The following is a 22,879-nucleotide window of genomic DNA, read 5'->3' on the forward strand; positions in this document are numbered from 1 at the left end:
CTTCCCCCCACCCATCACCAACTTCCCAACAACCAACAAAGACTTCCCCCAACTCCCCTTTAGTATAATTTCTTTTTCTTAGTCTTTTACAGTAGTGGTCCTATGCAGTATTTCTCTTTTTGTGATTGACTAATCTCATTTGTTGAGTGTTTTTTTATTAAGAAAGAGTGTTGAATTTTGTCAGATGCCTTTTCTGCATCAATTGATATGATCATGTGAATCTTTTTCCTCTGTTTTATGTGTTGGATTATACTAATTTTCTAATATTAAGCCATCCCTGCATACCTGGTATGGATCCCACTTGGTCATGATACATTATTTTTCTGATACATTGTTGGATTGTGTTTGCTAGGATTTTAAAAAAAGTTTTTATTTTGAATTGAGTGATAGTTTACATGGGAGAACATCAGCTTTACACTCATCCTGTTGTATTTTGTTTCAATGCAATGATTATAATCCCCTTCATGCATCACCATTCAACAGTATTTGCTTCTATTCCCCTCTGGGTTTTTTTTGTTTTTGTTTTCTTATGTACACCGAAGCCCTCAGAAATATATAATCATTCAAACAACCAAAGGGCATACCCTGCAAGCCCATCAGCACACAGCCCCTCTCCCTCCATGAGTCTAGAGTCCCCACCCACTCCATCTTTCCATGTCATCATCTCTACCTCCATCTCTGATGTCGCTGCTTCTCTGGATAGGGTCCCGCACTCTGCTTTTCTCCCTTGATGGTCTCAGTGTCCTCCACTCCTGGACTGCAAGTTCAACCATTCCCCTCTTTTTGTTACAAATGTCTGCCTTTACATTTTGTTTGCTGGCATTTTGTTGAGAAGTTTTGCATCTGTGCACATGATATATATTGGTCTGTCATTTTCTTGCTTAGAGTGCTGTCTTTGGTTTTGGTATGAGAGTTATGTTTGCTTCATAAAATGAATTTGGGAGTTTTCCATCATTTTCTATGTTTATGGAATAATTTGAAGAGAATTGGTGTCAGCTTTTCTGTGAACGTTTGGTAGAATTCATCCGTAAAGCCATCTGGACCTGGATTTTATTTTATTTTTTTTAGTTTGGGAGTTTTTTAATGACTTCATCAATTTTATTATTATTATTATTATTATTATTATTATTATTATTATTATTATTGTAGGCCTGTTCAGGGTTAGTACTTCAGCTTGTGTTAGTTTCTAGCAATTTGTCCATTTCTTCTGAGTTTTTTCATTTTTGGGAGTACAATTCTTCATAGTATATTTATTATTTTTTCCTAAAGAGAAGACAAAATTAGATTTGAATTGTTAGATTTGAATGATTTGTTATAATTTGAATGAATTGTTAGATTTGAATGATTTGTCAATTTTATTAATCCCTTCAAAGAACCAACTTCTTGTCTTGTTGATTCATTCTGTTGTTTTTCTGTTTTTTATTCCTGCTCTAACCTTTATTAATTCTTTTTTTCTGGTGACAGTAGGCTGACTTTGATGCTCTTTTTAAATTGTTGTTGATGCTTGGTTAAGGTTTTAATTTTGGTTGTTTCGTCTTTATGGATCGTGCATTTGTTTTTACAAATTGCCATCTTAAGCACTGCTTTTGCTATGTCCCAAAGGTTTTGGTAAGTTGTATTTTCATTCTCATTTTACTCAAGGGATTTTTAAATTTCGTTGTTTATTTGATCTTTTAGCTAGTAGCTTTTAAGCAGGGTCTTGTTGAGTTTCCATGTATTTGATTTTTTTCCCCTTGATCTTCTTACTGTTTGTTTCCAATTTTTATAGCATTGTGATCTAAATAAAAAAGATATGTTGTAGTATTTTGGTATTTTTAATTTATTGAGGTTTGCTTTTTGGCTTATAACGTGGTCTGTTCTGGAGAATGTTCCATGTGCACTGACAGAGAATGAATACTGTACTGTTGTTGGGTTGAGTGGTTTATATTTGTCTATGAGGTCAAGTTAGTTGATTGTGTTGTTTAGTTCTTCTTTGTCTTTGTTGAGTGTCTTACTAGTTGTTCTGTCCTTTATCAAAAGTGGTGTACTAAAGTCTCCTGCTGTTGTTGTCCTGGTGTGGTGATGTGGGTTAATGCACTGGGCTGCAATGTTGCCTGAAACCCTTTACTGGGTTGCTATGAGTTGGAGCCCACTCGACAGCACTTAACAACAGCAACAATTAGTATAGTGTTGCCTATTTCTTTCTTCAGTTCTATTAGAGTTTGATTTATATATTTTGCAGCTCGTTCCTTTGGGCACAGATTTTATTATGGTTATGTCCTTATTTAATTGGCCTCTTAATCATGATACAGTGTTCTAATTTGTCTCTCATGCTCATCTTTGCCTTGTAGTCTTATTTAATCAGGGATTAAAATTGTCACTTCTTGTTGATTTGGTTGCCAGTAGTTTGATACATTTTTTTCCATCTTTGATTTTTAGTCTAGTCTTCATGTGTATGATGTGTCTCTTGTAGACAGCATACTGAAGGATCCTGTCTTCTTATCCATTCTGCTACACTCTGTCTCTAGACTGGTGCATATAATTCGTTCACATTTAGTACAATTATTGATAAGTATGAATTGATTGCTGTCACTTTGCTGTTTTTTTTTTTGTTGTTGTTTGTTGTTGTTGTTGTTCTGCATATTTCTTTGTACCACATAATTTTCTGCACTGAATTAATTTTGTTTGTGGTTTTTCTCAATATTTATTGTGTTAATTACATCTACTAAATCTTTCTGATTTTTCTCTCATTTTGATGTGAAGGTATATTCATTTTTGAGTTTACCCTGTAATTTACTTAAAATTTCCCTGGTTTAATAGTGTCTGTTTTATCTTGAAATCTACTTGATACCTTACTCTGTGGAATTTCTGTATTTACTCTATTTCCTCTATTTGCTTTGTAGTTCACTTCATTATAAATTGATGTCTCAGGTTCCCTATTCTCGGTCTTGTAGCTTTGTTTTACTTTAAATACTTGTATGTTTGGATTGAGTTATAGGTCTTGCCATGTATGTTAATGTCAGATTGTTGTCTTCTGTTGTTGGCTCTCAGTCCAAAGGCGTTCCTTTACTGTTTTTTTGTAAAGTTGGTCTTGGTTATTACAAATTCTTTTAGTGTCTGTTTGTCAGGAAATGTCCTAATCTTGCTGTTGTATTTGAGGGACAGGTTTGCTGAATATATGATTCTTGGTTGCCAGTGTTTTTTTCTTAGAGTTTTGTATATGTCATCTCATTGCTTTTTTTGTCAGCATGGTTTCTGTTGAGAAATCAGAGGTTAATTTTATTGTTTCACTCTTGTAACCAAACTTTTTGTGTTTCCCATGACTGCTCTAAGGATTACTTTCTTGCCTTTGGTTTTGGAAAGTTTGATTACGATAGTCTTGGTGATTATGATAGTTCTTTTGGGATCTGTGCTAGTTGAGGTTTCTTCAGCTTCTTGTATGCTTATCTTACCATCTTTCATGATGTTAGGGAAGTTTTCTTCCAACAACTCTTTGACAGTTTTTTCTGTGCTTTTTATTGTCTCTTCCTGCTTTGGAATTCTGATCACCAATAACTAATTTTTTTTCATGGATTTTTTTTCACTATTTTCTCTGATTGTTTCACTGATTCTGGCTTCCATTGCTTTGCATCTACTCCTTTGCCTTTTGAGGTGTTGTCCATTTCTGAAGTATTAGTATTAATCTTAATTTCTAATTGCAGGTTTTGTATTATTTCAAAATTTGCATACATTTTACCTGTTTGTTCTTGTTGTGTATACCTAAATTTAAAAGTTATTTCTGTGTTTTCTTTGCTTTCTGCCATCTTTCTGTCAATCCTCTTCAGGTCCCTAAATATCATTCTTTTGAATTCTTTTTTTTTTCCAGTTAGTTCCATTACCATTTTTGCTTGGAAATGTTTTTTATGTTTGCCACTTGTTCATTTGTGCCTTTCTCTCTTGTTTGTGTGAGCTAAAATTGTTGTCTCTAGGACTTTGTGGTATTTTTTTGTTTGTATTTAATTGATGATTGTACCCTGATGTGTTCTTTAGCTCTCACATACCGTTACCTATGGTTGGAGTTAAGAGCACGTATGCTGTTCTCTTTTCTCCATGATTACACATCAGTTTAGGGTGGGTTTGGCTGTTGTTGGCTGCTATCTGTCATTGATCAGGTAGTAAAGGAGTTGGTATTGGCTTCCTGCCCCAGGGCTTGGAGCTGCAGAGGGTATGGTTGTGACTGGGCTGTATGAACATGGTTGCTGTCACCTGTTGGGTACAAAATAGGAAACCCCCACCACATACACACCATGAAGCAAAGCAGAATAAACAAGCAAGCAACCAACAATGAAAAGAGAAAATAATAAAGGATAACCAATAATTAGAAAAAAAAGGATATTAAAAACCAAAAAAAGAAAAGGGGGCAGGAAATTGGAGCTATATATAGAAGAGCAAATAAAAGGAAAAAAGAAAAACCCATAGGAAAACCAGGGAGAGAGAGAGTAAATGAAAAGAGAAAGAGAGTAAAGAAAGATCAAAGGGAGAAAATAAGAAGAGGGAAAATGGGAGACAGAAGAAAAGGAGAAAAAACAAAAGCAGAGATTGTTGTTGTTGTTAAGTGCCATCGAGTCGGGTCCGACCCATAGCGACCCTGTACAGGGTTTCCGAGGGTGTAAATCTTTACGGGAGATGCGGCTGGTAGAGCTAGTATCAGTGTCTTTTAGAACCACAGGACAGCTGGGGGAAGGGTGACTGGTTAAATGCTGTTCTGATGACTTTTAGGGTTCTCTAGATTCTAATTTCAACCCACCTGAATCCTTGCACTAAAATGTCACACCAAGGCAGCACATCCAGCCCCTACCTCACAGTGGCCTGTTACCCAACCACATGATTCTAAGTTCCCAGATAGCAGGGACTTGTGGTAGATGAGGAGGGTGTGTGCGCTGGCCACACCTCTGGTCACCTCATACTGGATCTTTCTCGCCATTCACTAGTCAGTCTCTCTCTCTAACCCCCCCCCCCCCCCCACTTCTCCTTCCAGCAACACTCCATCCACTTATCTAACCTTTTTACTGAAGTTCAAGATTCCAGGAATTGTATCTGTGTCTGTTTTATTTGGTCTCTTGTGTCTTTGTTGTAGAGGGTCTGTTTGTGCGTCTGCCTAATCTGTCATTTTACCTGAGGCTGTAAATCTTTTTGGGAACAAAAAGCCTCATCTTTCTCGTACAACAGGGCAGGAATTATGACGATTCCCTGCCATGTGGTAGAGTCATGCCTCCAGTAGTCCATCTGTCTGACCCTAGTTCTGCTCTTTAGGAGTAAATCCCGTACCTTTTGTCTTTAAGGCACCGGTCTTTGCTCTTTATGAAGTTTTTCCTTGTTTCATTTTCTCTGTGAATTGGCCTTTGGAAACTATACCTTCTTTGACAGAACTGACTTCAAATGCAGGCAGGGTTGGGGGTTACAAACATAACTTCAGTCATCAGTCACAGACTTTTGAAGGCCATCTTTGTAATATCTGTAGTCATTTAATCCTCTCAGCTTCTGGTTTGAGTAATTAAACCCAAAGATTTTTGGGTAGGCAATACAGTTTTCCTCTTTTATTTACTGTTTTCAGTGGTTACCCCATCTTTCTCCTTAGTTTAATGCTGGTTACCTGGAAACCAGCTGAAACGGCATTGTTTCTAATCTTCTATTATTTGGAGGTACACAAGCAGTTGATGTCGTCAACATTCTGGCTTTTTCTGACTATTTTCCTTAGAGCTCTGTTGGCATGTGGTCAGCCTTCCAAGTTATTGTAGGAGACAACTTAACCAAATGTTTTGTTCTGCTATACAATAAGGAGACCATCTGATTTCTAGTTGTGATATCTGTTTTCTTGCCATCTACCATTGTATTGCTAAGCCAGCACTATATACTTAAATTTTTTAAACAGTAACATCACACTTGAAGTTAATAATTTTAATAAAAGTAAGGGTTTAGGTAGTAGTAGTAGTCACATATTTCATGCAGAATACCCAGATTTGATTCCCAGCCAGTGCACCTCAACCATAGTAACTTCTTATTTGTCAGTGGAGGCTTGCATGTGAATATGATGCTGAACAGGTTTCAGTGGAGCTTCCAGGCTAACATGGACTAGAAGAAAGGCACCGATAGTCTACTTCTAAAAATCAGCCAGTGTAAACCCTATGGACCGTAACATAACAGTTTGATCTGCTGCCAGTCATGAGGACTAGGCAGTGCCTTGTTCCTTTGTGTATCAGATGACCATGAGTTGTAGGTCAGTTTGATCTCAGCTAACAACTCCAGGGTACAGGTTTGGGTTTTGTAACAAAAAGATCACAGTTAGTCTAATTAGACAAAAGTTTATTTTTCTCTTCTGTATTAATCTGACATGAGCTCTCCAGAGCTGGTGGGGGATTGTTCTGTTCCATAGGCTATCTTAAGATTTAGGTTCTGTTCTGTTTTGCTATTCTCTGTATATTTTCATTTGCCTAGCTGAAACTGGCTTGCACTATTACTGTCATGTTCCAATTAATAAGAGGGGGAAAATGTCAAGAATAAAGGGTAAGCAATTTCCTTTTCAAAATACGCTTTAGGAGTTGTGCATATGTCATTCTACTCTGTGGCCATTCCATTGGGTTGAAACTTAGAGTCACTAGCTAAAAGAGAGATTGCACAAATCTAGGCTCTAGCTGGACAGTTACCCTCCTAGGAAGAAGGGGATTATATTGGGAATACCAGAAATTAGGGGACAGTGAAGAGTCAGCTACAGTATTTGTTTGACTCATTTCTGATTAATATGGTTGCTTGTGATCCAAATAGAAAAATCCTCAGTTTCCCCACTGCTTTTCATTAATTTTGTCATCTATATCCAGGTATCTTGTATAATAATCATTGTGTAAAATTAACTCTCACGTGTCTAAAAGTCTCAGTGGCTCTTAAAAACATTGAGTAGTTGAGTAAGATAGAGGGTGCAGATAAACAATGATCCAACCTTAGGAAAAGTGAGAAACTTAATATTTGCTTAACTTTCATTTTTGAGTGTGCGGTAAAACTTGCCAAAATGGTAGGTTACGTGAGTGCCGGGACTGTGGAATACCTCTATAGCCAGGATGGCAGCTTCTACTTTTTGGAACTGAACCCTCGGCTACAGGTTGAGCACCCTTGTACAGAGATGGTGGCTGATGTCAACCTTCCTGCAGCACAACTTCAGGTGAGTTACCCTGATGTAAGCTCAAGGAGGAGCCTTAAGGCTTGTAGAATATTAGAGATACTTGAAAAGCTGGTTTAACGAACATTTGATAATACCTTCTGTTGAGTCTCATGTAGTATTTATTTGTCTGTGCTGTGTGGTGGTATACAGGTGTGTTGATTTTGTTGATGTGCTAAACACAGGAAAATTATTTTTTCTTTTAACCAGATATATCTGGTATAAACTCATAATTTAAGTAGAAACTGTATAAATAGTATGCTTTATTCAATTGCTTAATTATAGAAAACTGTAAAACTTTGGGGTTTCTCCCTACTCCTGTTTATTGGAGGTTTTTCCTGTAAGAATGTAGTGTTCCATGTTTGTTGTTAAACCCTCCCATCCCCCATTTTGTTTTGTTTTTATATTGCATAATGTACTAGATGACACTTATTGCCTTCTCTCAGCCCAGGAAACAAATGTTATTGGAAGTTATAATAACTAATGATAAGGTCTAGTGCTATTTATATATAACCTTTTTGGTTCACATTGGAAATCCACTCTGGTTTCCTATTAAGAATTAAAGATGTATTTATTTCCTCTACTGGTTTGTGGAGATATAAGAAATAATTATGACATAGAACTTTTCACCTATCTCTGAACTTAATTAGATAACCACGCAGATTCACATTTCCCTTAAATATTTTCATTTTGATTCCTTGATGGACAAATGACACTAAAAGGAACTTTTGTCTGTTAGGTTAAGAATTTGGGGACGTCTTGTAAGAATAAAGAGTATCCAGCAACTTTTCTGTAGTGACATTTTGTTTCAACTAACTTAGAGTTGGATTCCTGGTGTGGCAATGTAGGATCAGCACTGGATTGCGAACCAAATGCTCGGCATTTCAAACCCACCATCTGTTCCTTGGAATCCCTATAACAGGGTCGCTATGAGTTGGAATTGACTCAATGGCACTTAACAACAAAACAGCAACTTAGAGTTACTTGTTCAATGATTGTTAAGATACAGACTAAAAGAGAATTTTAAAAGTGAATAATTAATGAACAAAGAAACTGTAATAATCTGATAACCTTCACATTGTAAGGAAACTTAACTGTGGAAAATGAGTGGTATGTATGGTTTTTTTTTTTTTTTTTTACCTTCCAGATTGCCATGGGGATCCCTCTATATAGAATCAAGGACATCCGTATGATGTATGGTGTATCTCCCTGGGGTGATGCTCCTATTGATTTTGAAAATTCTGCTCATGTTCCTTGTCCAAGAGGTCATGTTATTGCTGCTCGGATCACTAGTGAAAATCCAGATGAGGTAAATCATCACTTAAAAAGTTTAGGCCTTTTTCCTCTTGGGAACTTTAGAGAATGTCTTTGAGTGTATATATCTGAAATCGTTTTAAGACTTCTCTGGAGAGTGATATTTAGGGGAGGTTTTGATTGGATCAGATGAATAAATGATCATTGGCCATTTATTCCCATTTTATCACTATAAGATCCCACTGGGCTTCTAGCACTGCATTTGGCTCTTAAGCTTTTATAATCTTTGTGTATCATTTTTGCTTCTTTATCTGATTTACAATGTGACTTTACAATGAAAAACTATAAATGTCCTCTTCCTTAGAATATGATATGGTCTCTCATATTTACCATTCTCTAACAGGGTTTTAAACCCAGCTCAGGAACAGTTCAAGAATTGAATTTCCGCAGCAATAAGAACGTTTGGGGTTATTTCAGTGTTGCAGCTGCAGGAGGACTTCATGAATTTGCAGATTCTCAATTTGGTCACTGCTTTTCTTGGGGAGAAAACAGAGAGGAAGCAATTTCGTGAGTATAAAAGCATTTGATGCATTTTACAAAATAAATTTATAATATTCTTTAGTGGAGGTATAAGCATGGGAATGGTAACCATTTATCTGCTACAAAGGTACCAATATGGTATAAAAGTCACTTACTCATGAAAATATTTTAAATCATAGTTGCCTTTATATTATTTTAAATTATGCAGGATTTGACAGATATTTTTCTGAGCCTTTTGAAATATTTTGTTTCTGATACTTTTGGTAAAGTTATATAATCAGTCACTTTAAAGATGTCATGCTTTTCCTTAGAAATAAAACTGTAATTAGGGAGTAGAAGAGAAAGTTCTGTTTTTTTTGAAAAACTTTTTATTGTAATTGAGTGAAGGTTAACAGACAAGATTATCAGTTTTACATTCAATAAATTATATACTTGCTTTCATCTCAAAGATTAGAATCCCCTCCCTGCAACAATGGTCTTCCTGATTCCTTGAGAAGATTCTTGACCAAGGGTTTGGCATAAACAAATTATAAATAAGACCTATCATTTGTCATGAAAATTAAGATATTACCATGGGATAAGCACTCAACCTCAAGGTTGATTTGAACTGCAAGGTCAGTGGTTCAAATTCACCATCCACTACTCAGAAACCCTATACAGGGTTGCTATGAGTCCGAATTGACATGATGGGACTTAACAATAACAACAACATAATAAAATTGCTGCTTGTCTTATGAAAAGAGCATAAGGAAACTGTCCACATTCTTAGGTAAGAGACCCTGGTGTGTTATAAAGTATATACACAACTTATACAAATATAATTGTCATAGCCCAAGTGTTATTAATTGTTGTTGTTATGTGCCATCAAGTCAGTTTTGACTCAGTGTAAACCCTTTATGAGTCTCAGAGAGCAACTCGTGGATTTAAAGTGCATATTTTGTGGTTAACAGTCCAGTACTTTTCCTACAGCATCATTTGTTGTTGTTTGTTGTTAAGTGCCATTGAGTTGGTTTCAACAGCCTCAATATTTTTTTTTAATAAATGTTACATACATCAGTTTTACTTGTCTGAAAAAGTAGAGCTCTGGGAGGTAATTTGGAGGACTCAAATGTTTTAGAATATCTATCCAAAAATTAAGTTGTAGTTGTTATTAAGTGTTGTTGAGTCGGTTTCAACTCATAGTGACCCTGTATGGGGCTTCAGAGGGTAAAAATCTTTGCAGGAGCAGAAAGCCTCACCTAATTTCCATAGAACACCTGGTGTACTCAAACTGCTGACTTGTGGTTAACAGTCAAGTACTTATCCTACAGAGGCACAGGCACAGCACTCTAAAATTGGAGTTGTGCTTCCTGTTAACAACAGAATGTCGTCCAAGGTCATATTTTGGCTCTGTAGACTTATTATTTTCTTCAGCTTCAGCTTGAACTTGCATATGAACAATTGATGGGACTGTTCTACAGTCTGCCCCTGGCCTTGTTTTGCTTGATGACAGAAAGACTTTCCACCTCATTATATATAACATCTATATAACATTTAGGTTTTAGCATTTGTCGAAACTTATTAAACTGTATACTTAAAATAAGTATATTTTATTGCAAATTATACCCAATAAAGTGTAAGGATGGGAAAAATATGCCCTAGTTCATTTCCTGGTGTGGCGCTCTTGGTTAATATGCTGGACCGTAAAGTTGGTTTGAACTACAAGGTCAGTGGTTCAAGCTCACCAGCCGCTCCTTGGAAACTCTGTACAGGGTCGCTATGGGTTGGAACTGACCCATTGGCATTTAACAACAACAACAACAACAACAATTCTAATTTGTCAGGGATAATCAATAAAAGGATGGAAACCTAATAAATGAAAATCGCAGGTGGTTTGTATGTATTTTCTTTGTCCTTTTTGTATGTCAGATAAATGTGTTTTACTGATGATTTTATGGTAATATCAGTCAGAATTTATTAGTTTTCTGACTTGCAAATTCTCCCTATCTGGAATAGCCATGAATGAGTACACTTACATGTATACATTTGTTTATTCTTGGGTTTGACTGTCTCTATTGCTGTATCATGAACATTGGGCTGCTAACTTCAACATTGGTGGTCAAACCTACCAGCCACTCCTTAGAAACCCTATACAGCAGGGTCTCTCTGAGTTGGAAGTGACTCAGAGGAACTTAACAACAATTCCCTCCAAAAAGTTTGAAGGAATGGAGCAGTTCTTTAAAATGAGTGAAAATCACTAAAATGTTTGTTGCTAAGACACGGCTGCTGCTTTTCTTTTCCCAGAAACATGGTAGTGGCTTTGAAGGAGCTATCTATTCGGGGTGACTTTCGAACTACAGTTGAATACCTGATCAAATTGTTGGAAACTGAAAGCTTTCAGTTGAATAGAATTGACACTGGTTGGCTGGACAGACTGATAGCGGAAAAAGTCCAGGTAAATATATCTTTACTTTAAAAACTGCTTCTAGGATGGAACTTTGTGGCTTTAGTGTGATCAGTTTATTTCACTAGATGAGATTTGTTCTTATGTAACTGGCTCTTGATCTACCTAGAAGAATCAAATAGTGTAGTTTTCGCACTAGAAGAGTTCTCATGCCTGTTACATAGTCATGTTTATGTTCTACTGTTACTTCCCAGGGTATATGTATATATAGAGAGACATGTAGAGATTGAAATAGTTCCACTGTCTTCATTTGATGTTAAGTCTTTTCAGCATTACCAGTTTCTGTAGTTTTGCTAAGGGGAGTTTCTTTTAAATGAATGGGTTTATCTCTTGTTTCTGAGTTCCTGAGTATTCATAATTCCCTAAGATTTTGTATAAAATCATTGGATTCATTAAATTGCTTGATAATCCAATATTTGGATACATACATTTTTCTTTGAGGTTATCAGTAGTCAAATCTTACCTTTTAAAATTTATTCCTGTCAGAAGTCCTGTTTTCAAGTTGCACTTTTGAGCCCACTCAGTAGAAATTTTGGGGATAGTGGTGGGGAGAAAGGTGTTTTTCCCAAAAATCCTCCTTTCATTCATCTCTATTCAATTGACATCCCTATTCAAATTCTAAAATTACACGCGTTCATTTTTACTTAAAAAAAAAAAAAAAAATCATTTGGGTAGTAAGGCTGGAGTTTTTTTCAATATAACTGTTACTCTCATAGCAAAGTTGAGCCTGATTTGAATTGAGAGGCAATACTTTTGATATCCCCTCTTCCTTTCAGGCAGAGCGACCCGATACCATGTTGGGAGTTGTGTGCGGAGCTCTTCATGTGGCAGATGTGAGCCTGCGAAACAGCATCTCTAACTTCCTTCACTCCTTAGAAAGGTAGGCCTTATTTCTTTTCGGGTGTGCATGCTGACAAGTGGTCCTGACTATAGGACTTAAACTCAAAACCTCCTTTATTCTTCAGTCTGTACCTGGCCATTGGTGAATGCTGCTTGTTACTCACTGTCCATGAGAGGAGGAGGGAGAGGCGATGTTAGTATTTACTGGAAATTATTTTAGGGCTCTATAGCCGCTTCAAGAGATTCATTTCTTTCACAAAACTGGCTCCTTATCTTTTTTTTTTTTTTAAACTGGAATCTGATTCAAATAACTTTTTATTCCATACAAGCATCACATCTCTAGTAATGAAAATCTGGTGCTTCTCCCTAGCATGGGACCCTACATATTTTATATATTACCTGTAACACATTTCAGGAATTAATAATTTGAACTGACATTCACGATGACCTCATAAGTCTCGCAGGTAGAAGGTCACACATGTATGGTGCTAAGCTAATTTCTAACACTGATTCTGTAGACTAAGCTCTGCCTTTGAGTCCTCAGAGAAATGGTCTAGAGGCTAATCATTTTAAAGCACTTTAATCACAGGCATTTTATTTCCTTCTGTGTTGTTAGACTTATATCAGCTCCCTTGTGAGGTACTTGAAAGGAAGAAAAGAAACAAAATGTTAAAAAATTGAACTGAGGTTTCAGCCATTTAATTCTTATGATTAATATCTTTCACTATGTTACTTTAATACACTAAAACCTTCAGAGCTCCCTGTACCTTCTGTATTAAATCTAAACTTCTCAGTATGACTTTCAACCCCTCTATTCTTTCGCCTCTTTTATCAGTTCAATCTTACTGATTTCTGTTCCTCAGCACGCAGTCTCAATCTTAGTTTAATGGTTTCTTTACTGCTGTACAAATGTGACATTTACAGTATCCTCGTCAAGATTTTTAAAAAATGTTATTTAAAAATTCATCTTTAAAGGTTATATTTTAAAGTAATTTCAAACATAAGAATTGCATTAATAGTACAAGGAATGTCTAAGCATTCTTTACCTAGATTCACTGATGACTAACAAGATATTCTTTCTCTCCTTGGTCATGTCCTTTCTTTTCCTCTATCCGTTCCATTGCTGCCTTTTTCCCCCTCATCTATAAAGACCACAAGTAAAGTTCCATTGGCTAGGAGTAGATGAGGATTTCTATAGGTTTTAAAATTTTGTTTTTAAAAACAGACAATATATTGCTAAGTCTCAAAATTTAAAAATCAGAAGAAAGTAAGTACTAGAAATTCTCACCTCAGTTCCCTTCCCATTAGGCAACCAATGTTACCAGGTTCTTATATAATCTTCTAGAGCTATTCTAAACTTACATAACATAAAATACATTTATTATTTGTTTCTTTCCACTCCTCCCCCCTTTTAAACACTAATGGTGGTGGTGGTGGTGGTGGTGTTTATGTGCCATGGAGTCGGAACCGACTCATAGCGACCCTGTAAAGGGTTTGCGAGGCTGTAAATCTTTACGGAAGCAGAAAGCCTCATCTTTCGTCCATGGAACAGCTGACCTTGTGGTTTGCAGCTTGATTCATAACCACTACGCTACCAGAGCTCCTAAACATTAATGGTAGTCTATTCTAAAGCTATTCTATGCCTTGCTTTTTTCACCTGACAGTCTTGTTGGAAGAGGGCCCCATATTACTATGTAAGCCTTCTTTTTAATGGCTGAATAATATTCCATTTTGTGGCTCTTCCATGATTTATGTAATCAGTTTGCTGCTGACAGTCATGTAGATTGTGTTTTCAGGTTCTTGATATTCCATAAAATGTTTTCATCAATAAATTTTGAGTTTTCTTTTTAAACTTGTAGAATTTTCTGGAAGTAAGTTTCTCTCACATTTCTATTCTCTCAGGGGTCAAGTCCTTCCTGCTCACACACTTCTGAATACAGTAGATGTTGAACTTATATATGAAGGAGTCAAGTATGTACTTAAGGTATGCTGAATTCCACTGAAACCTGCATCTTACTTTAAAAAAAACTTTTTTTGTTTGTGGTAAAATATATGTAACAAAACATTTGCCATTTTTAAGTATACTATTTAGTCACACTAATTTTCCATGAGTCTTAGTTTTATCAACTGCTGCTTTAACAGAAATTTCACAAGTGGATTGGCTTCAACAAACAGCAATTTATTCTCTCAGAGTTAAGATTAGAAGCCCAAATTCAGGTCTCAAGTACTGTGGCAAGGCTTTCTCTCTCATGTCAGCTCTGGAGGAAAGTCCTTGTCTTTTTGAATGCCTGTGGGCTCCGCGTCCTTTTCGAGCTCTGTGTGTCTGGTCAACAATCATGCCCTATGTCTAAGAGATTCTCTTCTCAATGACCCCAGGTCTAAAGGATGCACTCCACTCCTGGCTCTTCTTCCTTTGTTTTTTTTCCCCCTCTTCGCTCTGCTTTTATCTCTTATAAGATAAAAAGATACAGGCCAAGGGAAACTCCTTTACACAGGGTAAGACCTATGACCTGAGTATAAGGTCATAGGTCTTATCCAGATCTTATGCATCCCACCCGTTGACTGATCGTATAAGATCACATCATTGGGGATGATTACATCATTATGTAATTGCCACATTACACTATTAACATAATTGCCAAACCTTTGAGAATCATGGCCCATCCAAGTTGACACATACATTGTGGGGGGCACAATTAAATCTTTAGTTACATGTTTAGTAACCATCACCACTATCCATCTCTGAATATTTTTCATCACCCTAAAGGAAAGCTCAGTAACCGCCATTAAGCAGTAATGCCCATTTTCTCTTCCCTATAGCCCCTGGTAACTAGTAATAAACTTTGTCTGTTTGCATCTACTTATTCTACATATAAGTGAAATCTTATATTTTTCTTATATTTCTGACATTTCACTCAACATGTGTACTTTATTTTTTGTCTCTGTTCTGTTGCTTTCTTTAAAGGTCAAAAGGTAGGAAAAATGTTTAATTTATTGCAGAGGATGGAACATTAGTGAAATCACAGTATTTATGTCAGACTATGAAGCAGTATTTAATGATTCTATGAAAACCTTTTAGTAGCCACTCAATTTCACATAAGCAGTCAGAGACAAAGTAGAGGTGGGAAATAGCCATCGTAGGGAGAATAAGGTAGCCCTATTTGCTTGCAACAGAACTGAACTATGGCCACAGTTATTGATGCTAATAGCACAAGTGCCATGAATTTTTAAATTTTGACACATAATTTTTCTACCTGTGTCATTGTACTGAAATTTTATCTGGGGTACTACTTGGTAGGGACACACTGACTTTTTCCTTCTGTTACTTGTTGCTTATAGGTGACTCGACAGTCCCCCAACTCCTATGTGGTGATCATGAATGGCTCATGTGTGGAAGTAGATGTGCACCGGCTAAGTGATGGAGGGCTGCTACTATCCTATGATGGCAGCAGCTATACCACATACATGAAAGAGGAAGTGGATAGGTGAGTGACTGTTGGAGGTCGACTTGATAGTAGTCATTGTATCAACCTTTTCTCTTTACAGTCATTATCTCTTGAGATTTTTCTAGGCATTTTTGGTACTTTTTTTTTTTTAAGTAGATTTTTTAAAGTAATAGATGCACTTAATGAAAATTCTAGGAGGACAATCAAAACCATTCCACCATACCACTCTGAGGTGTGTACAAAATGAAAAATAAGTTCTTTTTTTTATGGACACTGTTAATAGTTTCTTGTTACATTTTTTTCTGAAATTTTATATTTATGTATAGTTTACACCCAGGTACACATCGTATTTGTCTGTTAATGTTCTCAAATAAAATTTCCTTTAATCATTTTAGTATGAATGTTGGAAATTTGTAAGTTGACAAAAATGAAATGGACCACCTAAAGATCAATATCTTAGGCATTAGTAAGCTGAAATGGACTGGTATTTGCCATTTTGAATATGACATTCATATGATTTAATAATGCTGGGATTGACAAATTAAAGAGTATAATGACGTTGCATTCATCATCAGAACATTTCAAGACCTATCTTGAAGTATAATGCTGTCTGTGATAGGATAATATCCATATGCCTATAAGGAATACCAGTTAATACTATCATTTTTCAAGCCACTAAGGCCAGTGATGATGAAGTTGAAATTGGTGTGGCGCTTTAGGATAAGTGCAAAAGTTTTGAACTACAAGGTTGGTGATTCAAACACATCAGTTGCTCCTCAGAAACTCTATACTAGGTCGCAACTTGATGGCACTTAACAACAACTAACTTCTTCAGGCTGAAATTTATCAAACATGCAATCAAGATATATTGACAATTACTGGTGATTGGAGTGCAACTGTAGGAAACAAAGAGGAAAAATCAGTAATTGGAAACCATACTTGTTGATAGAAATGATGCTGGAGATTGCTTGACAGAATTTTTCAAGACCAATCAATAGCTAGAGAAGACAAAGTCAAGTATTATAATGAAATGTGTGAAGACTTGGAGTTAGAAAACCAAAAGGGAAGAATACACTCAGCATTTCTCAAGGTAAAAGAACTGAAGAAAAAAATTGAACCCTCATCTTGTAATATTGAAGGATTCTATTGGCAAGATATTGAATGATTCAGAAAGCATCAAAAGAAGATGGAAGGAATATACAAAGTCACTGTACCAAAAAGAAATGGGCTGTGGTCAACCATTTCAAGAGATGACATATATAACAAAGTAGATAGGAGAATACCTGAGAAAGGTTTGCATGGGCTAAATGATACAGAGAGAAATAGTGATACATACTGAACCTTAGAACAACAGGGCTCTGTGATACAGGGATCTAGGCTTGGTTTGATGAGGGGAAATAATACTAAAGATGCTTGACTGTCTTATGTATATTGGTTTCCCTTGCCTGCTATTGTAAAATGGACACTTGAGGTGGATAGAAAGAAATGTCAGGAAATATGATTACAGAAAGCTTGTAAGCCCGTCTTTAGCCTATAACTGATTAGAATACCTAAAAGGGGTTCTTGAACTTGCCTAGTGAAATAGGCCTCCTGTGGAGCCTTTGCAGAGTATAGGACCTTAGGTGGAATCCTGAGCCCTGTCTAGAACCTTCTGAGGTAGGACATTACCACTAGAAAGGACAAGCAGACCAGCCTGAAATAGCTAGAGTGACAGAAGATTCATATTCAAAGAAAGATCAAAAGGAAAAACCCAAAACAAAAATGGCAGTATGACTGGCTACTACAAGAATATGCAAGTTGTTCACTAGGAAGCCATCAAGGCAAATAATCAAGTTTCTTCAAGACAAACCCCCTTCTAAGACTGAAACTCAAAGGGAACACATGAGCAGGCATGTAAGCTTGTTAGCGACCATGTTGGTCTACGGGTGAGTAGAAGAGGGGGAAAGGCAGCAATGAAGAAATGGGCTGAGTTCAACCACAGTACATTGACCCCCGTTGACCTGGAGATGAGAGAGAGAAGAGGAAGGGCTGGTTGGTCCAAAGTGTGGTGAGACCTGGGGACACCTGAGCCTGTGGACAGGATATAGCCACGGAAGGCTAGAGCTGAGAGTGAAGCATCCTGCTGATATGAAGTGAGAGGAGGCACACCAGAACATATGAAGTTGCAGATAGTACACATTTTACCTAACCTCGATGGCTTGATAATCAGAACTCGACTAGAGGAAGATTTAAACAACAACAAAAAAAGAACAAAACAATTAAAAAAAAAAAAAAAAAAAAACTTTTTATTGTTAATTATGTGATAGTTTACATGGGAGAATACCAGCTGTAAATTCATCATATCGTATTTCATATCATTGCAATGATTACAGTCCCCTCCATGCATCATCAAATAACCAAAGGGTATACCCCGCAAGCCTGCCCCCTCCCCATTGCCCATCAGCACACAGCCCCTCTCCCTCCCTGAGTCCAGAGTCCCCAGCTGCTCCATCTCTCCATGTCATCATCTCTGCCTCCATTTGTGGCATCACTGCTTCTCTGGGCAGGGTCCCGCACTCTGCTCTTCTCACTTAATGGTCCCAGGGACCTCCACTTCTGGACTGCAAAATCAACCTCTCCCCTTTTTTTTGTTACAAAACATCTACCTTTACATTTCAGACCCTCATAGTTAGTCCTGATAGCAATTATTCACTATTGTACCACAAGAGTCTTATCCCCATCTCCTTTCATCAGTGCCATCCCAATGGATTGGAAACCACTCAGTGGAGATTCTACCTTCCCCTGCCTCCTCTGGAACTAGGATCTCTCTTGAAAGCTTGTAAGCCAGTCACTTGCCTTTGTAGCACCCCCATTTTGGGTAGCCCATCCCTATCAACCCTGTGTACAGAGGGTGTGGGAATGATCCTCACTGTAAAGATTTGTTCCCTCTTTTGAGCTACTACATCCATAGGTGTAGGTCAGGTTCTTCACATTGTATCAGATTACTGTCTTTTCCCTCTTCTTTCTTCTTCTAGTCGAGTTCTGATCATCCAGCCATTGAAGCCAGGTCACGTGGGTACTTTCTCCAAGTATTGATGTTCTTGTGCATCTACCTTCACTTCATATTAGCTGGACGCTTCACTCTCTGCTCTAGTCCTCTGTGGCCATGTCACTGTCTCTGGGCCCAGGAGTCTCCAGGTCTTGCTATACTGCTGGCCAGCCAGGTCTCAACCCGGGTTCACAGGAGTCTATTGAATGTGGTCAGACTTAGCTCACAACTTCATTGCTGTTTTTCTCCCACTTGCCAAGAACAAAACAATTTTTATAAAGGAAACAAGGGTAAATTGCTACAATATGATGAACTTGACTTATATTCATGGAGGTAGTAACTCTAAATACCATCTGAGAGTGAAGGAGTCTTCACATCAAGTATCAATGCTATCTTCTCTATACACAGGGTAGGTAGGGATGGGTAACTCAGGCATTGGCTACCTAAAATGAGAGAGGGGGATAAAGGCACAAAGAGACTGGTTTATAAGTTTTCAAGAGGGCGTTTAGCTTGAGAGTGTGTGGAGAAGATAGAGTCCCCACGGAATAGTTTTCAGCTTGTCTAGGTGGGTCTGGTGAAAAGAAATGGGGTAAGAGTCATATGATTCAAAAGTGAGTAATTGTTATCATGACTAATTTCGACTGTCACAATTGTAAAGGTAGAAGTTTTGTAACTAAAACAGGGGAGTAGTTAATCTTACAGTCCAGAAACGAAGGACCCTAGGACCATCAAGGGAGAAGAGCACAAGTGAAATAGACCTTATCCAGAGAAGCAGGATCACCAGAGATGGAGACAGAGATGGAAACATGGAGAGAGGGTACAGCTGAGCACTCTGGATTCATGGGAAGAGAGGTGCTTAGAGCTGGTGGCTAGGAGGCAGACTCACAGAATGTGCCCTTTGGTGGTGTGAATTATTATATATACCTGAGTTTTTAAAAAAAAACCCAAAAACTAAAGTAAATAGAAATACTGTTAAATGGTATATGGAGGGGATTATAATCATTGTAATGAAACAAGATTATGATTTGTTGAATGTAAAACTGATGATCTGCCCTGTAAACTTTCACTCAATTCACAATAAAAACCTTAAAAGAAAAAAAAGCATATGATCAAGACCAATGGTACTAAAGGAAGGAAGTCCAAGGTGCACTGGAGGCATTGGCAGAGAACAAGGCTCTGGGAATTGATGGAATACAAATTGAAATCTTTCATCTGTGCCAAGACATTTGGAAGATAGCTTATCTGTAGTGCGGAAATCACTGGACGTTATCATTAATAATCACATGCAAGTAAATTTTTACTAAAGGTACTAAAAAATGGTTGCAACAGTACATTGACAGAAAGCTGCCAAAAGTTCAATCCAGATTAAGAAGAGGACATGGAACGAGGCATATCATTGCTGGCGTAAGATGGACCTTGGCTGAAAGCAGATAATACCAGAAAGATGTTTTCTTGTGCTTTATTGACCATGCAAAGGCTTTCGATAATGTGAATCATGACAATCTATGGACACATTGCAGAGAATTGAGTATTCCAGAACCTTAATTGTGCTCATGAGGAACCTAAACATAGACCAAGTTTGAACAAAACCAGGGAACACTGAAAGATTTAAAGTGTATGCCAAGTGTATTCTTTTACAGTATTTATTCACTCTGTACACTGTGCAGATAGTCTGAGAAGCTGGTTTATGTGAAGAACGTGGCATCTGAATTGAAGGAAGACTCATTAACAATCTGCAATATGCTTATGATACAGCTTTACTTGCTAAAAGCAAAGAGGACAAAATACTTAATGATGATGATCAAAGTTCACAGTATTGCACCTCAGCGTAAAGGAAACAAAAGTCCTCGCCACTGGACCAGGAAATAGCATCATGATAAATAGAGAAAAGATTGAAGTTGTCAGACGCTTCATTTTGCTTGGATCAACCATCAACAGTCATGGAAGTAGTCAAGAAATCAAAAAATGTGTATTGCATCAGGCAGATCTGCTAAAGACCTCTTTAGAGTATTCAAGAGCAAAGATGTCGATTTGAGGACTAAGGGGCCCCTAACCCAAGCCATTATAGTTTCATTAGCTTCATATGCATGTGAAAATTGGGCAGTGAATAATGAAGACCGTGGAAAAATTGATGCATTTGAGTTACGGTGTTGAGGAGAATATTATAAGTACCATGATCTGCTAGAAAAACAAGCAAATCTTTGTTGGAGGAAGTACAGTCAAAATATTCCTAATATACCATGATGGCTAGACTTAACCTCTCATACTTTGGGCATATTATCAGTAGGAACCAGTCCCTGGAGAAAGACCTCATGCTAGTAAAGTGGAGGTTCAGCACATTAACCTATAGCACCAAACCAGGACTTCTAATTTAATTGTTGTTTTTTAAAAATGTTTTATTGGGAGAACATTAGCTTTACCTTCATCTGATTGTTATCGTTTCATTGCCATGGTTACAATCCCCTCCATGCATCATCAACCAACCAAAGGGTATACCGCAAGCCTGTCCACCTCCCACCCCCCACCTGTCATCAGCACACAGTACCGCTCCCTCTCTGGGTCTAGAGTCTCCAGCCACTCCATCTCTCCACGTCATTGTCTCTGCCTTCATCTCTGGTGTTACTGTTTCTCTGGATAGGGTCTCACACTCCGCTCTTCTCTCTTGATGGTTCCAGGGACCTCGGCTCCTGGACTGCATAGTCAATCACTCCCCTCCTTTTGCTACAAAAGGTCCACCTTTACATTTCCAGCCCTCACAGTCAGTCCTGATAACAATTATTCACCATTGTACCACAAGGGACCTATCCCCATCTCCATTCATTAGCCCCACCCGGACAGATTGGATACTACTACTCAGTGGAGATTCTATCTTCCTCTGCTCCCTCTGTATCTAGGCTCCCTCTTGAAAGCTTGTAAGCCAATCACTTCTTGCCTTTGTAGCCCCCCCCCCCATTTTAGGTAGCCAATGTCCAAGTTGCCCATCCCTGTCTATTAGGAGTATGGAGGGTTGGGAATGATCCTCGCTGTAAAGATTTGTTCCCTCTTTTGAGCTACTGCACCCATAGGTGTTGGTCAAGTTCATCAAATTGTATAAGATTACTCTATTTTTCCTCTTGTAGTTGAGCTCTGATCATCCAGTCATTGAGGCCAGATTGAGTAGATATTATCTGCAAATGTGGATGTTATGCATATGCCCTCTCTTCTTATCAGCTGGTCACTTCACTTTCCACTCTAGTTCTCTGTGGCTATGTCACTGACTCGGAGCCCAAGAGTCCCCATGTCTTACCACACTGCTGGCCAACCAAGTCTCCACCCGGGTTCACAGGAGTCTATTAAATGTTGTAGGGCTTAGCTCGCAGCTTCATTGCTGTTATTTTTTTTAATTGAAAAAAATTATGTTTCGAGTTAGCCAGTTAGACTCTGTTTAGATGAGATCCCAATTTTGTTGGCAACATCCAAAGCATCATAGTCAGGAGCCAGTCAAACATATGCCTTCTTTTCTCCATCAGGCCTGATTAAGGTGTTGACCTTGGCTACATCAATGTCATAGAGCTTTTTCACAGCCTGTTTGATCTGGTACTTGTTGGCCTTGACATCCAAAGTGAACAAAAGTGTTTTGTTATCTTCAATCTTCTTCATGGCTGACTCAGTAGTCAGAGGAAACTTGATGATGGCATAGTGGTCAAGCTTGTTTCTCCTGGGGGCGCTCTTCCGAGGATATTTGGGCTGCCTCTGGAGCCTCACAGTCCTTGGCCACAGGAAGCTGGGTGGCGTGTGGATTTTTTTTGTGTGTGTGGTTGTGGATGCCTTTCAGCACTGCCTTCTTGGCCTTCAAAGCCTTTGCTTTGCCTTCAGCTTTGGGAGGGGCAGGGGCTTCCATGTTTGCCTTCGAGCCATCTTCATAAAAAGGCTCATTGCTGTTTTTTCCTCACTTCCCCTTATCAGTGAATGTGGTCACCAATCAGAGGGCATGTCTACTCGTGTATTCCCAGTGAGTCTTAGTCTTAGAAGGAGTTTGCCCTGAGGGGACCCGACCACTTGCCTTGTTGTCTCCTGGGTGAGCAACTTGCCTGTTCTTGTAGTAGCTACTGCCATTATTGTTTTGTATTTTTCCTGTCGGTCTTTCTTTCAAGAAGTATCTTCTGTTCTTCTAGTCACTC

At 37.9% G+C, this 22,879-nt stretch overlaps 1 protein-coding gene across 1 annotated transcript in view; it reads left to right on the forward strand.

Annotated features, from left to right (window-relative positions):
- The window catches only part of ACACA (acetyl-CoA carboxylase alpha), a 336,306-nt gene that overhangs the window by 108,049 nt on the left and 205,378 nt on the right, over positions 1 to 22,879 (forward strand). The window contains exons 12-18 of the mRNA XM_006832345.1: positions 7,001 to 7,171; positions 8,316 to 8,477; positions 8,826 to 8,989; positions 11,246 to 11,396; positions 12,182 to 12,285; positions 14,148 to 14,229; positions 15,585 to 15,730. Coding sequence (XP_006832408.1) covers positions 7,001 to 7,171; positions 8,316 to 8,477; positions 8,826 to 8,989; positions 11,246 to 11,396; positions 12,182 to 12,285; positions 14,148 to 14,229; positions 15,585 to 15,730 — 980 coding nt within the window. The remainder of the gene's footprint in view (positions 1 to 7,000; positions 7,172 to 8,315; positions 8,478 to 8,825; positions 8,990 to 11,245; positions 11,397 to 12,181; positions 12,286 to 14,147; positions 14,230 to 15,584; positions 15,731 to 22,879) is intronic.

This window comes from Chrysochloris asiatica, unplaced genomic scaffold (genome assembly GCF_000296735.1).
Source record: "Chrysochloris asiatica unplaced genomic scaffold, ChrAsi1.0 scaffold00007, whole genome shotgun sequence".
Lineage (NCBI taxonomy): Eukaryota > Metazoa > Chordata > Mammalia > Afrosoricida > Chrysochloridae > Chrysochloris > Chrysochloris asiatica.